The following is a 14,276-nucleotide window of genomic DNA, read 5'->3' on the forward strand; positions in this document are numbered from 1 at the left end:
GACTAATAAAGATCTTATCTATCATTCACCAAGTATTGGTATTAGTTTATTATTGTCACTTGTACCGAAGTACAGTGAAAAACTTGTCTTGCATACCATTCGTACAGATCAATTCATTACAGAGTGCATTGAGGTAGTACAGGGTAAAAACAATAACAGAGTACAGAGTAAAGTGTCACAGTTACAAAGGAAGTGCATTGCAGGTAGACAATAAGGTGCAAGGTCATAACAAGGTAGATTGTGTGGTCAAGAGTCCATCTCTTCATATAAAGTTGATGCCATTCAATAGTCTTATCACAGTGAGATAGAAGCTGTCCTTGAGCCTGGTGGTATGTGCCCTCAGGCTCCTGTATCTTCTGCCTGATGGGAGAGGGGAGAAGAGAGAATGACCCCGGTGGGTGGGGTCTTTGATTATGCTGGCTGCTTCACCAAGGCAGCGAGAGGTAAAGACAGAGTCCATGGAAGGGAGGCTGGTTTCTGTGATGTGCTGAGCTGTGTCCACAACTCTCTGCAGTTTCTTGTGGTCCCTGGCAGAGCAGCTGCCATACAGAGGCCATCAGCTGAAAGATCCATGACTTGCATAGATAGGCATGAGAAAAAGTCTGTATGAAGACAGTAATTCCAAGATTCTATATGATTACAATAGTGGTGCACTTAATATAGCATACAAAGGGAATGAAACCCACACATGACATATGATCCATACTTATCATGAACTATTTTCTGAGGAACTCATCCCAGTATTAAATCACCCTATCACTGTTGCTGCAGATGTCTCCTTAGTGCTGACTTGGACAATCATGTTGCCTTGGGTACTAAACTAGATCAGGGCATTGCATATTACTCTGAATACTTTTCTTGTTTCAACAGAAACCTTAATTCAGAGGCTGGCCTCTAATTAACAGGATAACAGATCAGTAACCCTCGGTCCTGAAAGCCACAAGGGCATGTCTCCTTTAAAGGCTCCCATGTATCTGAAGGAGAGAATGTATGTCTGTATGTACAGTGAGGTTGGGGAAAAGAACCTTCAAAGTCTGCAATAGAAATACCACATTCTTCCTGAAAATATTTTTTGCCCAAAGAGTGGCAGAGGATAAAACTCCTAGCATGAAAGAGTGCTGGAAGCAGAATTGCTCATCACATTTAGGAGATACAAGTTCTTGGAAGAATAATTTACATGTACTATAAATAAAGGGGAACCAGTGGATGTACTAGATGTAGATTGCCAGAAAGCATTTGAAAAGCTGCTGCATCGAAGGTTACTGTGGAAAATTAAAGGTCATGGAGTGAGTCATAGAGCAATACAGGCCCTTTGTCCAAACTTGTCCGTGCCAACCACGGTGCCCACCCAGCTAGTCCCAATTTCCTGCGTTCGGCCCATATCCTCTAAGCCCAGCCTCCTTCCCCATTGTATCTATCCTAGTGCTTCTTAAATGATACTATTGTACCTGCCTCAACCACATCCTCTGGCAGCTCATTCCATATACTCACCACCCTCTATGTGAAGAAGTTGCCCCTCAAGTTCCTTTGAAATCTTTCCCTTCTCACTCTAAACCTATGCCTCCTAGTTTTGGACTCCCCTACCATGGGGAAAAGACTGTTACCATCCACCTTATCTATACCTCTCATTATTTTAAACGATTTCTCTGAGATCATTCTCCTGGAGATGGAAAAACATTTCTGTGAGATCACCCCTCATCCTTCTCAGGAATAAAAACCTAGCCTGGCCAACCTCTCCCTATAACTTGGGCCCTCTAGTCCTGGAAACATCTTTGTAAATCTTTTCTGCACTCTTTCCAGTCTTACCATGACTTTCTTATAACAGGGTGACCAAAACTGTACACAGTACTCCGAGTGCGGACTCACCAATGATTTATACAACTGCAATATAATGTCCCAACTCCTATACTCAGTGCCCTGACTGATGAAGGCCAGCATGCTAAACGCCTTTTTCACCACCCTGTCTACTTGTGATGCTGCATCCAACTTGTACTAGGAAAGTACAAGTGCATACAAGAGTATGCACTTGCACTCTCCTAAGGTCCCTCTGTTCCATTAGACTTCCTAGTGCCCTACCATTGACTTGACTTTCCAAAATGCATCACCTCACATTTATTTGCATTAAAATCCATTTGCCACACCTCAGCCCACTTCCCTAACTGATCGAGATTCCCCCTGTAATCTACGATAATCTTCTTCTCTATCAACAACACCTCCTAATTTCGTGTCATCCGCAAATTTACTGATCAAGCCTTGTGCATTCGCATCCAAATAATTTATATAAGTAACGAATAACAAGGGTCCCAACACCGACCTGTGCGACACACTACTAGTCATTGGCCTCCGTTTTGGGAAATAACCTTCAACGACCACCCTCTGCTTCCTACCTCTGAGCCAATTTTAAATCCACCTAACTAGCTCTCCCTGGATTCCATGGGACCTAACCTTCCAGACCAACCTACCATGCGGGACCTTGTCGAAGGACTTACTAAAGTCCAAATGGACAACATCCACTGCCCTACCCTCATCTACCTTTATGGTTACCTCTTCAAAAAACTCCAAAAAGATTTGTCATGGTATAGGAGGTAACACATTCCATGAAAAGAAGATTGGCTGGCTAACAGGAAACTGAGACTAGGCATGAATGGGTGTTTTCTGGTTGGCCATGTAATGGGTGATGTGCCACAGGGATAGGTGCTGGGATCTCAATTCTTACTATTTCTATAAATGACTTGTAAGAATGCACCAAAGACATGATTGCTACATGTGTGGATGGGGTACTGGACTTCATTTGTCAGGGCATTGAATACAAGAGCAGGGGCGTTATGCTCCAATTTTATAAAATATTGGTCAGACCTCAGCTGGAGTACTGGGTGCAGTTCTGGTCACCACACCATAGGAAAGATGCAATAGTGCTGGAGATGATGCAGAGGGGATTCACCAGGATATTGGCTGGGATAGAGCACTTCAGATATGAAGAGAGGCTGGGTCTGTTTTCCCTGGAGAGGAGAAAGTTAGAAGGGGACATGATAAGATAAGATTTCTTTATTAGTCACATGTACATTGAAACACACAGTGAAAAGCATCTTTTGCGTAGAGTGTTCTGGGGGCAGCATGCAAGTGTTGCCACAATTCCGGCACTAACATAGCATGACCACAACTTCCTAACCTGTATGTCTTTGGAATGTGGGAGGAAACCGGAACACCCAGAAGAAACCCATGCAGACACGGGGAGAATGTACAAACACCTTACAGACAGTGGCCGGAATTGAACCTGGGTCACTGGCGCTGTAATAGCGTTATGCTAACCGCTACACTACCTAACAGCGTTACGCTAACTGCCACACTACCACGATTGAGGGATATAAAAATACAAGGGTTTAGATAGGGTAGACTGCAGGAAACCTTTTTCCTTATCATCAGTGAATAAAACTAGAGGATACAGATTTAGGGTAAGGGGTAAGAACATAGAACATTATAGCACAGTACAGGTCCTTCAGCCCACAATGTTGTACCGACATTTTATCCTGCTCTAAGCTCTATCTAACCCTTCCCTCCCACATAGCTCCCCGTTTCTCCATCATTCATGTGTCTATCTAAGAGTCTCTTAAACGTCCCTAATGTACCAGCCCCCACAACCTCTGCTGGCAGTGTATTCCACACACCCACCACTCTCTGTGTAAAAACTTACCCCTGACATCCCCCTTATATCTTCCTCCAATCACCTTAAAATTATGCCTCCTCATGTTAGCCATTGTCGCCCTGGGTAAGAGATTCAGAGGGGGGACATTTTTCACACAGAGAGTGATGAGTACCTGGGACGGACTACTTGAGAGAGCGGTGGAAGCAGAGTCACTAACAGCATTTAAAAAGTATCTAGTCAAGCACTTAAATTGTCTAGACATTGGTAGGCTATGGGCCAAGCTATTGGTGCCCACATCTGGTGTGGATGTGTTGGGCCAAATGGCTTGTTTCCCTGCTGTACAATTCTGACACAAAGGTAAGCAGAAAAGTAGCACATAGTGAGGATATTGAGGTCTAGAGGTAGCTTGAGTGAAGAAGTAAGGATTTGGCAAATGAAGTATCGTGTGGGAAAATATGAAATTAACCATTTTGGCAAGAAAAATAAGAAAAATATTTTACTTAAATGGTGAGACTCTGCAGAGCTCTGACATGCAGAGGGATCTCAAGTGTCCTAGTGTATGATTCACGAAAGGCTGGTATTCAGGTCTAGTCAAGAAAGCTGACAAAATGTTATTGTTTTTAATGAGGGGAATTTATTGCAAGAGAGATCATGCTTCAACTGAACCATTAGACCTTCTGCATCAAAACAAAGGCATGCACTTCGAAAGTACATCAATGACTGTCAAATCATAGAGTCACAGAGTTATACAGCAGGGAGACAGGCCCATTGGCCTAACTTGTCCATGCTGACCAGGTTGCCCACCTGAGCTGGTCTCATTTGCCTAGTTTTGGCCCACATCCCTCTAATCCTTCCCAATCCATATATCTGTCTAAATGTCTTTTAAATATCATAATTGTAGCCATCTCTATCACTTTCTCTGGCAGTTCATTCCATATACTCACCACCCTGTGTGTGAAAAGGTTGCCTCTCATCTCCCCTTAAATCCTTCCCCTCTCACCTTAAATCTATGCCCTCTAGTTGTAGACTCCCCTACACTGGCGAAAAAGCCTGTGACCATTCACCTTATCTATGCCCCTCATGATTTTATACACCTCGATAAGGTCACCCCTCAGACTCCCATGCTTCAGGGAAAAAAAAACAGACTATCCAGTCTCTGCTTATAGCTCAAGCCCTCTAGTCCTGGTAACATCCTTGTGAATCTTTTCTGCACACTTTCCAGCTTAATGACACCTTTCCTATCACTGGGCGACCAGAAATGCACATAATACTCCAAGTGCAATCTTGCCAGTATCTTCTTCAGCTGTAAAGTGACGTGCCAACTTCTATATTCAATGCCCTGATGGATGAAGTCAAGTGGGTCAAATGCCTTTTTCACCACCCTTTCTACCCAGCCCATGTTACCACTTTCAGGGAGCTACGTACCTGTACCCCTGGGTCTCTCCATTCTACAACACTCTCTGTACTGTTATGGCTTCTTTCAGTAATTTTACTATTGTAATAAATTCTAGGCAAATCGGCCAAACCTAAAGATCTGAGATATAAAGTTGAAAATAAAACTCAGGATTTACATTTATGCGTTTAAAACTGGATCTTGATGGAAGATGTCACTTTGTGGTGTACACCTGTAATTAGACTTAGTTTGGCACACTTAGCCTTAATTTTCTTTGCACTTTAACTTCCTCAGAGTGCTCGCTGATAATATAATCATGGCAAAAGAAAGGTACGAGGCTTCTGGACATGATGGGGCTAATGGGTATTTTCCTAACGAAGGAGATTTAAGGACTGATCAACAGCGGAACAACAGAGAAAGAAATGGAGTGGAATTGTGAAAAGTTAAATTGTGCACAGGAGGAGAAATAGAAATAACATTTGGATTGAGAGAAGAAATAGACAGAAAGAAAGACTTTAACATTTGACACGTTAATACATATCTCACATGTAGGCACAGGATTGAAGAGTCCCATAACCTCCCTGCTCGCATATTGTCTGCCCCAACTAATAAGACAAGTATGTCATGTGCCTTCTTAACCACATATCTTCCCATGCTGCCACTTTCGGGGATCCTTGGACATGTACACCAACAACTCCCTGTTCCTCAGTACCCCCTGGGTCCCTGCCATTCATTGTGTATGTCCTAGCCTTGCTAGCATTTCCAAAATGCATCAATTCATACTGTCATTAATATTGCCCTGTAGTCTAAGACTACCCTCCTCATTATCGACAGCGCCACTGAATTTTGTGTCATCTGTGAATTTAATTACACCTCCTTTGTTCACATCTCAATAGTTAATATATGTAACAAACAGCTAGAGTCTCAGCACGAACACCTATGGTACACCACCAGATACAAGCTTCTGTTCATGAAAACAATTGCCTGCCCTCACCCCCTGCTTTCTATTACCAAGTCAATTTTGGATCCAATTTGCCAACTGAAACTTGCAGTTAGTATGTCTGCGAGTGCAAGGCCTGCAGTCAACCCTGCGCAGGTTGGGAAGAGGGGTTATGGTGGTTAGTGGATGAGTTGGGAGGTTAGTTGAAGTGATAGGACGTAGAACATGGACCAGCACAGGAAAAGGCCCTTCGGCCCATGCTGTCTGTGTCGACCGTGGTGCCACATTAAACTAATCCCATCTGCCTGCACATAAACCGTATCCCTCCATTCCCTGAATGTTCATGTGTCTGCCTAAATGCCTCTTAAACATCACTGTCATATCTGTTTTCAGCTCCAGCCCTGGCAGTGCATTCCATGCACCTTTCACGTAAATCTCCTCTAAACTTTCCTCCCTCACCTTAAAGCTATGTCCTCTAGTATTTGACATTTCCACTCTGGCAAAAAGACTCTACCTACCCCATCTATGCATCTCATAATTTTATATACTTCTATCAGGTCTCCCCTCAGCCTCAGACACTCCAGAAAAAAAACCATCCCAAGTTTATTGAACCTCACCTTATAGCTAATAATCTCTAATCTAGGCAACATCCTGGTGAACCTCCTCTGCACCCTCTCCAAAGCCTCAAACATTCTTCTTGTAATGGGGCCTAGCTAAAGTTTTATACAGCTGCTATGTGACTGCCTGACTTTTATACTCAACCGATGAAGGCAAGCATGCCATATGCCTTCTTTACCACCCTATCTACTTCTGTGGCCACTTTGAGGGAGCTATGGACTTGCACCCCAAGCTCCCTCTGTACACCAATGCTCCTCAGGGTCCTGTTTACAGTATACTTTCTCCTTACATTTGACCTCCCAAAGTGCAATACGAGTCTCTGGCCATACCCTTCACCCTCTACTTCACTGCCTCCTTCCCTTTATTCCATGGTCTACTGCCCTCTCCTATCAGATTCCATCTTCTTCAGCACTTTGCCTCTTCCACCTATCACGCCTCAGCTTCTCACATCATTCACTTTCATCCCCCCTCCCCTACCCACCCACCTGGACTCACCTATCACCTGCCAGCCTGGGCTCCTCCCCCTCCCCTGATATTCTGGCTTCTGCCCTCTTCCTTTCCAGTCCTGATGAAGAGTCTTGGCCCGAAATGTCGACTTGTTTGTTTCCCTCCATAGGTGCTGCCTGACCTGCTGAGTTCCTCCAGCTTTTTGTGTTCATTGCTGCCATATCCTTTGACAACTTTCTTCACTCTCCATAACTCCACCAATTTGTGTGTCATCTGCAAACTTAGTAATCAGCCCATCTACATTTTCATCCGTATCATTTATATATATATATTAGAAACAACAGAGGTGCCAGCACTGATCCCTGCAGAACATCACTGGTCACGGACCTCCTGTCAGAGAAATGCCACTCCACCTGTACCCTGTCTTCTATGGCCAAGGCAATTGAATCCAATCTGCCAAGTCACTGTGGATCCCCTGTGTCCTAATCTTCTGAATCAGTCTACCAGCAAATGCTTTACTAAAGTTCATGTAGACTCCATTGCCCTCCCCTCATCAATCACTTTCATCCTCAAAAACTCAAATACATAAGACAATGACTTGCCCTGCACAAAGCCCTAATGAGCCCATGCTTTTTTAAATGCAAATCAATCCTATTCTGAAGAATCGTCTCCATTAGCTTCCCGATCACTGATGTAAGCCTCATCGGCCTATAATTTGCCAGATCCTCCCTATTGCTATTCTTAAACAAAGGAACAACATCCTCTGTATCCGCTCTAGCCACAGGCAAGGCCCCAAAGATCGGTGTCAAGGTCCCAGCAATCTCCTCCTTTACCTCTCTTAATAACCTGGGATAGACTCCATCGAGCTCTAGGGACTTGTGCACAATGTTCTTCAAGAGACCCAACGCCATCTCCTTCTTGATCTCAACATGTCCTAGAATATTAGCATGTCCCACACTAATCTTCCATGTCCTTCTCCTTGGTGAACACCAATGCAAGTGATGGTGGTCAAAGGTTCCAGAGACTTGGGGGGAAGTAGTGGAGGAACATTTAGGCAAGGGAAGTAGTCTAGGTCAGTACTATGGCATGGGGAGAGGGAGGTGGCCAAAGAACGGGCAAAAATAAAAAGGATGGATCTGAGCTGGGTTCCCAGCACTGGGCGAGGTACTGTTGAGGCAGGGACACCCCATTTAAATTGTGCACTACTAAAAGGTGATTGGTCCAAGAGCTGCCAATGACAGACCGACTTCAGAACCACCAATTCCTCATAGCTGAGAGTGCTACGAAGGGAATGGTATCATTACAAGAAAGTCCAAACTGGAAAATGCATGATCTGCACAAATGCAGCAGCAACACTGAATTCCTGGAGGGGTGCAATTCTGCCCAAAACAATTGCACTTGTATTCCACTCTGCAGGAAAAAAAATCGATTTTCTTATGTACAGTGCAAAGGGTTACACAATTTCCTTTCTCTGCATTTTAGCCGACATGACTCAATGATTTCATTGCTGCAGTGTGTTAGTATGAAAATGAATCTAAAAAGCTTTCATCTTAAATTCACCCAAACGGTGCAGCAACCAGTTGATTTAAAATTTATACATATACTTCTCTTTTTTGTATAGGAAATGTGCACAAAAGACGTTACATTCAGAAGATCACTTTTTTTTATATTGGGGGAGGAATTTTTCAGCTACGTCTTTATATAGTTCTCTTGAAATTTTCTCTTAAACTTGGAAAAAATTAGGAGTGGTACTGTTGATCCTTCGCTTAAATTTGAGGAAGTTTGGAGTCCATTTAGTCAATATTTTCACATGATATAGATCCCCTTATAATAACCTTTCAATTTAGAGGAACAGAGTTCCTCTAAAATGTTTCTATTGAGACATTTTAGTCCAGTTTTTTTTGAATTTTTTTTTCTTTAGCTTAGTTTGGTTTGATATATTGTTTATAATTTTTCTTATTGTTTTGGTTTTTTTAATATTTTATAATAAATCTTTTTCTTTTATTTTATATTCATTCACTAACAGATCATTGGATCTACAGATTTTTTAATACTCTATTGTTCTTTATGATTATCCATGTTATGATTGTTCTCTTGATCTCTTTGTATTACATGTATAAATATTGATATATTAATCTGTATTAATTTGAAAACTAATAAAAAGATTGAAAAAAAAATTTCTCATATCAGGCACAACAGTGTGAGGAAAAGGGAGAATGTTTTGTTGTCAGAACTCAATACATCACCCCAAAATTTCTATATGTTAATTTATTATCAAGTTACTTCTGTGGCTGCAAATGAATTTTAAAAATCTTCAGTAATAAAAGATTCCATTTGGTAGATAACATTTTTTTTGGAAATTAATGAAAGGCACTTGCATGCATACCACTATTTATTGTCCATCAATATCATTGCTGGTATTAGTTTTGGGAGGGAGACCTTTTGTTTGGCAGGCCCAGGATGGTATTAGAATTTGTGGGCTGTTGGAGCATGTATTTGTGGAAGGGGTGGGTTCAGAATCATGGTGATGCTTGTTGCACAGGGTGCACATTGTCAGGGAGTCTGGAAGTGTGTTAATTATGCTAGTGATGAGCATGACTGTGTATGTGTTGGTTTGGGGTGGGATTAGTGGATGGTGGTCAGGGACTGTGCCACCATATTTGCACAGTGGAACAATTGATAATGTATAACCAGCCCAGCATTTTCATAAAGCTACTATTTAACATACTATACACAGATGATTTGCAAATACAATATCTTTATTTGTAGATTTAAAGAACCAGTTACCAATACAAATAGTTATTTTATGCATAAAAGCCACAGTCAAAATTTTCCACATTCTCTTTTAAGGTGAAAATAAATGCAATTTGACAGTAATCTTGAACTTCTCTGACCCTCTAAAATATAAAATGTACTTTAGATCAAAAGCTTAAAGCTACTTTTTAAAATTTGCCAGATAAAGGGTTTATTTGTGATCTTCGAGTTATATGGCATAAAATTGTCATGTGTTGATCTGCACTTGCATATAAACTTGTTTAGAATCAGACATCTAATTTGGTTGCTGACATCAAATGTATTTGAAGACAAATGAACCACCAAATTTGAGTGGAGCCCATTCAAGCTTAGTGCTGAGTGGATTACTCTCCCAGGCTGAATCAATACCATTTTAGATGATTGTCCAGCAGCGATATAGTGATTCCTCAATTTGCAGACATTCGACTTATGAATTTTCGCTGTAACACCATTGGCTCTTTGAGGTGTGCATCTTCGATTACAAATTATTTGCTCTGTAATGAATAGTGTGTTATTCTGTACATTGGAACACACTGTACCTTAAAGCATTTCACCCAGCATTTCTGATTTTTGAAATTGCTATTTAACAAAACATTTTCCAGGAATGCATCCAAGAGTAGCTGTACTATTGACTGCTTTGAAATTTTCATCATCAGTATTGTGACACAGCACAGGTGAATATTGCTGGTGCTACTAAACATTTCCACCTTCTGCTTTGCTTTGGTTCTGGTAAACTCGACTGAAACTGAGTCATAATTAGTTTGCCCCCACTGAAACTTTAAAAACAAAATCACGTTTGCTACAGATTTTATTGTACATCCAGAATAGAAACCCATTCTAAAGAAGCATCTATTTTGGACATATGTTTAATTAAAAATTCCTTTGTTCAAATACTGGAAGTCTGAATTAAAGAAATAACTGGGAAAAAAAAACTAGTGCTTCAGGTGAAAAATATTTCGAGAGACGGGTAAGAAAAAGAATGCAGGGACTGTCTTTTTATCAAGAGCAAACACGTGCAAACTTGGGAATGTTTGTTCTTTGCATACAATGTTACACAGGCATGTAAAAAGTTATGGATGGACTTGTGCTTTACATTCAAAAGTAGCCTATACAAAACATTAATTTCCTCTTTCCCTCACTCATCAATAGTATTCAACTCTTCAATGACTTGATGCTTTGAGTTTCTGTAGACTACACAGAAGAAAACCATGTAAATTTTGTGGGGGGAGTGATGGGGAGGTGGTATATATCTGCTTAAAATATAATTAAGATGAATTGATTGGGTCAATAAAGACTTGAGTATAAAAGGAAAGGGCATAGAGGTAAAGTAAGGAAATACTTATACATGTAGGAGGACTGGAGCAACTTGGAATTCTCTTCAGCAATGGGCATTTGAGGCACAGTCAACTGTTGATTTTAAATCTGAATTCAGTAGATATTGAATGTATTATGGGATAAGGGGAAAGGCAGATACAAGAAGATAGGTTACAGATCAGCCATCATATCACTGAATGGTGGAACAGGCTCACAGCCTTCAATGGATTCTTCCTGATTCTCTTTAAATCTATGTTCCTTGAATTGATTCATCCAGTTTGTATCTCTATTTTGTATTAATAGACCTTGTTTGAATTTAAAATGTATTCATCAAGGAGATCACAGCCATAAAGTACAGTCTCAGGGTCTGCAAAGGTCAAAAAAGATCAAACAAGAGTAAGACTGGGTTAATAATGTTCTTTTTCCCCTCCCTATTCCCATTCACCTCCGTATTTACACCTCCTCGTACAAATCAGCTGCAATTAAAAAACCTCATCACTCTCCGTCAGCACCAACATCATCTGAGTCATTCAGTTTCTCTTCATCTCCACTCTATTACAGGCAGTCCTTTTGTTCTCTCTACTCTCCTTCTTTGCAACCTAAAATCCTTTTGTTTTCTCACTGTTCCTTGTTCTGACGAAGCTTCATCAACTTGAAAAAAATAACTATTTCTCTCTTCACGGGCGCTGGCTGACCCGCTGAGTCTTTTCAGCAGTTTCTGATTTTTATTTCTCAAATTTCCTGCATCTGCAGGTTTTGGCTCTTCAATAAGTGTGGAGAGCTGATAGGTGGTAGAGCACATGGGCTACCGATTGGACATCACTGACATTAAGGAAAACTCCTTGAACCACGGTGGAAAGAAATTGTTTGAAAGCCAGTACTGCAATCTTATTGCTGCCTTTTTCCATCTGAATACTTGAACCACATTTGAAAATACACATCCATATTGTAATGGTGGAAGCTTTCTTTTTTTTAAAAAAAGGAAAACAAATTAAATATCAAAACAATGGCACCCATCACATACAAGGCAGGATGTTTTAAAAAAAAAGTCTGAAAGTACTTAACATATTTATAAAATAAATCCTTTATTATATGGTGTTATGAGTGAACTTGCTCAATTTTGTGCAACAGTGAGTTACAATGTGGCCAGCTTTCATATACATAATATGTGTACATTAGTAGAAAATCATGAAATGCAACATTGTGCTTAACTACAGATATCACAACAAAAGTAAATGGTGCATTTTGATTTTGTTTTGGAACGTTTTGAGAAAAATACCTATTTCTATAATAAAATATGTTTTGAAGTTGCCTGAAGAAAAAAATATTTCTTCTGTAAACTGCACTTGCCAGCTCAAGCAGACATTCCGCAATTTCTTTAGTTTAAAGCCAAATAGAGGTGAGCAGACACTGGTTTGCATACAAAAGATGCAGAGTTAGAGGTCGCTTTCACCATACAGCGCTGTGGAGAAGGACATGTAGTCCAGCGAGCCAGGGACAGCATCCGGTCCAGTGTAGGGTGCCATCCTTGCGATACAATATTCTGCCTGGTCAGGGGGTAACTCACGCCGCAGCTCCTCGGCTGTGATATAGTTCTGAAAGATGAGAATGAAATGCACGCCTTTAATTACAACTGTTTCTTCCACTTAGCTGGAGTTTCCCCAATTTGTGAGAAATCTTAAAGTAATTGCAATGCCCCATTGTTAAATTGTGCCTACTAAGGATATTTCATGACCTCTTTTCTCCCCTCCTAATTTCCTTCTAAAGTACTCTCCTACTCCCTTTATATTCCTCAAGGGACTTGCTTGATTGTAGTTGCCTCTACCCATCATATTTTAAGGACCAACCTCAGATTAAGGCCTTTAACTGGGGGTGGGGAGGCTGATTTCAATAGTGTGAGAGAGGACCTGGTGATAGTTGAGTGGGAACAGATTCTTGTGGGTAAAATGGCAGCTGATAAGTGGGAATCTTCTAAAAGAGAGTTAGTAAGAATTCAGGGCTAGCGTGTTCCGGGAAGGGTGGAAGGAAAACATGGCAAGATTAGGGAACCTCGGATGGCAAAAAGTCATTGAAAGTTTGATCGGAGAAAAGAAGGAAACATATGATAGGTAGAGGCAACTACAATCGAGTAAGTCCCTTGAGGAATATAAAGGCTGTAGGACAGTACTTCAGAAGGAAATTAGGAGGGGAAGAAAAGAGGTCATGAAATATCTTGGTAGGCAAGATTAAGGAGATTCCTACTTAATTTTATTAGTATATTAGGAATATGAGGGTAGCCAGGGAAAGAGTGGGTCCTCTTAGGAATCAAAAGGGTTATCTTTGTGTGGAGCCAGGGGATGTGGGCATGGTCCTAAATGAATACTTCTTGTCTGTATTCACAAGGAAAAGACATGGAGGATAGCGAGTTCATGGAGGAATACATTGATTGTCTGGTCCATGTAGGTATCTTGGAATGCATAAGTGTGGATAAATCCCCAGGGCAGGATAAGATTTTTTGAGGAGGTAACCAAGGAGATTGATAAAGGCAGCGTGGTAGACATTTAGTAAGGCATTTGACAAGGTCCCACATAGTAGGTTGGTGCAGGTTAGGGCACATGGGATCCAAACTGAGCAAGCTAATCCAAAAATAGCTTGGTGACAGGAGGCAGAGGTCGTGGTGGAATTTTTTTTTATTGTAAATCTGTGACTAGTGGCATAGCACAGGAATTAGTGCTGGGAGCTTTACTGTTGTGGTATATGTTACTAACACCTTGGATGTGAATGTAGGAGGTATAATTAGTAAGTTGCAGATGACATGAAAGTGGGTGGTGTTGAGGACAGTTGTCTAAGGCTACAGCAGGATATAGATTAGTTGGAAGGAACATTGGTCAGGATTAAATTCTATCTGCCAGCATAAGGCAATGCATTTTGGAAAGCCAAACAGGAGTAGGTCATATACAGTAAATGGTACAGCAGTAAGGAATGTTGATGAACAGAGAGATCTAGGGGGTCCAAGGCCATAGTTCCCAGAAATGGCAACGCAGGTGGTATGGTGGTGAAGAAGGCATGCTTGCCTTCTGAGATCAAGGCTAGGAATGGGATGTTATGTTGCAACTTTACAAATAACTTTTAGGGCACACTTGGAGTGC

At 41.2% G+C, this 14,276-nt stretch overlaps 1 protein-coding gene across 5 annotated transcripts in view; it reads right to left on the reverse strand.

The window, feature by feature from the left end:
- Nucleotides 1–12,216: 12,216 nt before the first annotated feature.
- actn1 (actinin, alpha 1) overlaps nucleotides 12,217–14,276 on the reverse strand; it is a 189,547-nt gene continuing 187,487 nt past the window's right edge. For all 5 annotated transcript variants that reach the window (XM_052035573.1, XM_052035393.1, XM_052035481.1 and 2 more), the window contains one exon: nucleotides 12,217–12,743. In XM_052035573.1, the coding sequence (XP_051891533.1) occupies nucleotides 12,585–12,743 (159 nt within the window). In that variant the 3' untranslated portion in view covers nucleotides 12,217–12,584. The remainder of the gene's footprint in view (nucleotides 12,744–14,276) is intronic.

The sequence above is a fragment of the Pristis pectinata genome, chromosome 1 (assembly GCF_009764475.1).
Source record: "Pristis pectinata isolate sPriPec2 chromosome 1, sPriPec2.1.pri, whole genome shotgun sequence".
Lineage (NCBI taxonomy): Eukaryota > Metazoa > Chordata > Chondrichthyes > Rhinopristiformes > Pristidae > Pristis > Pristis pectinata.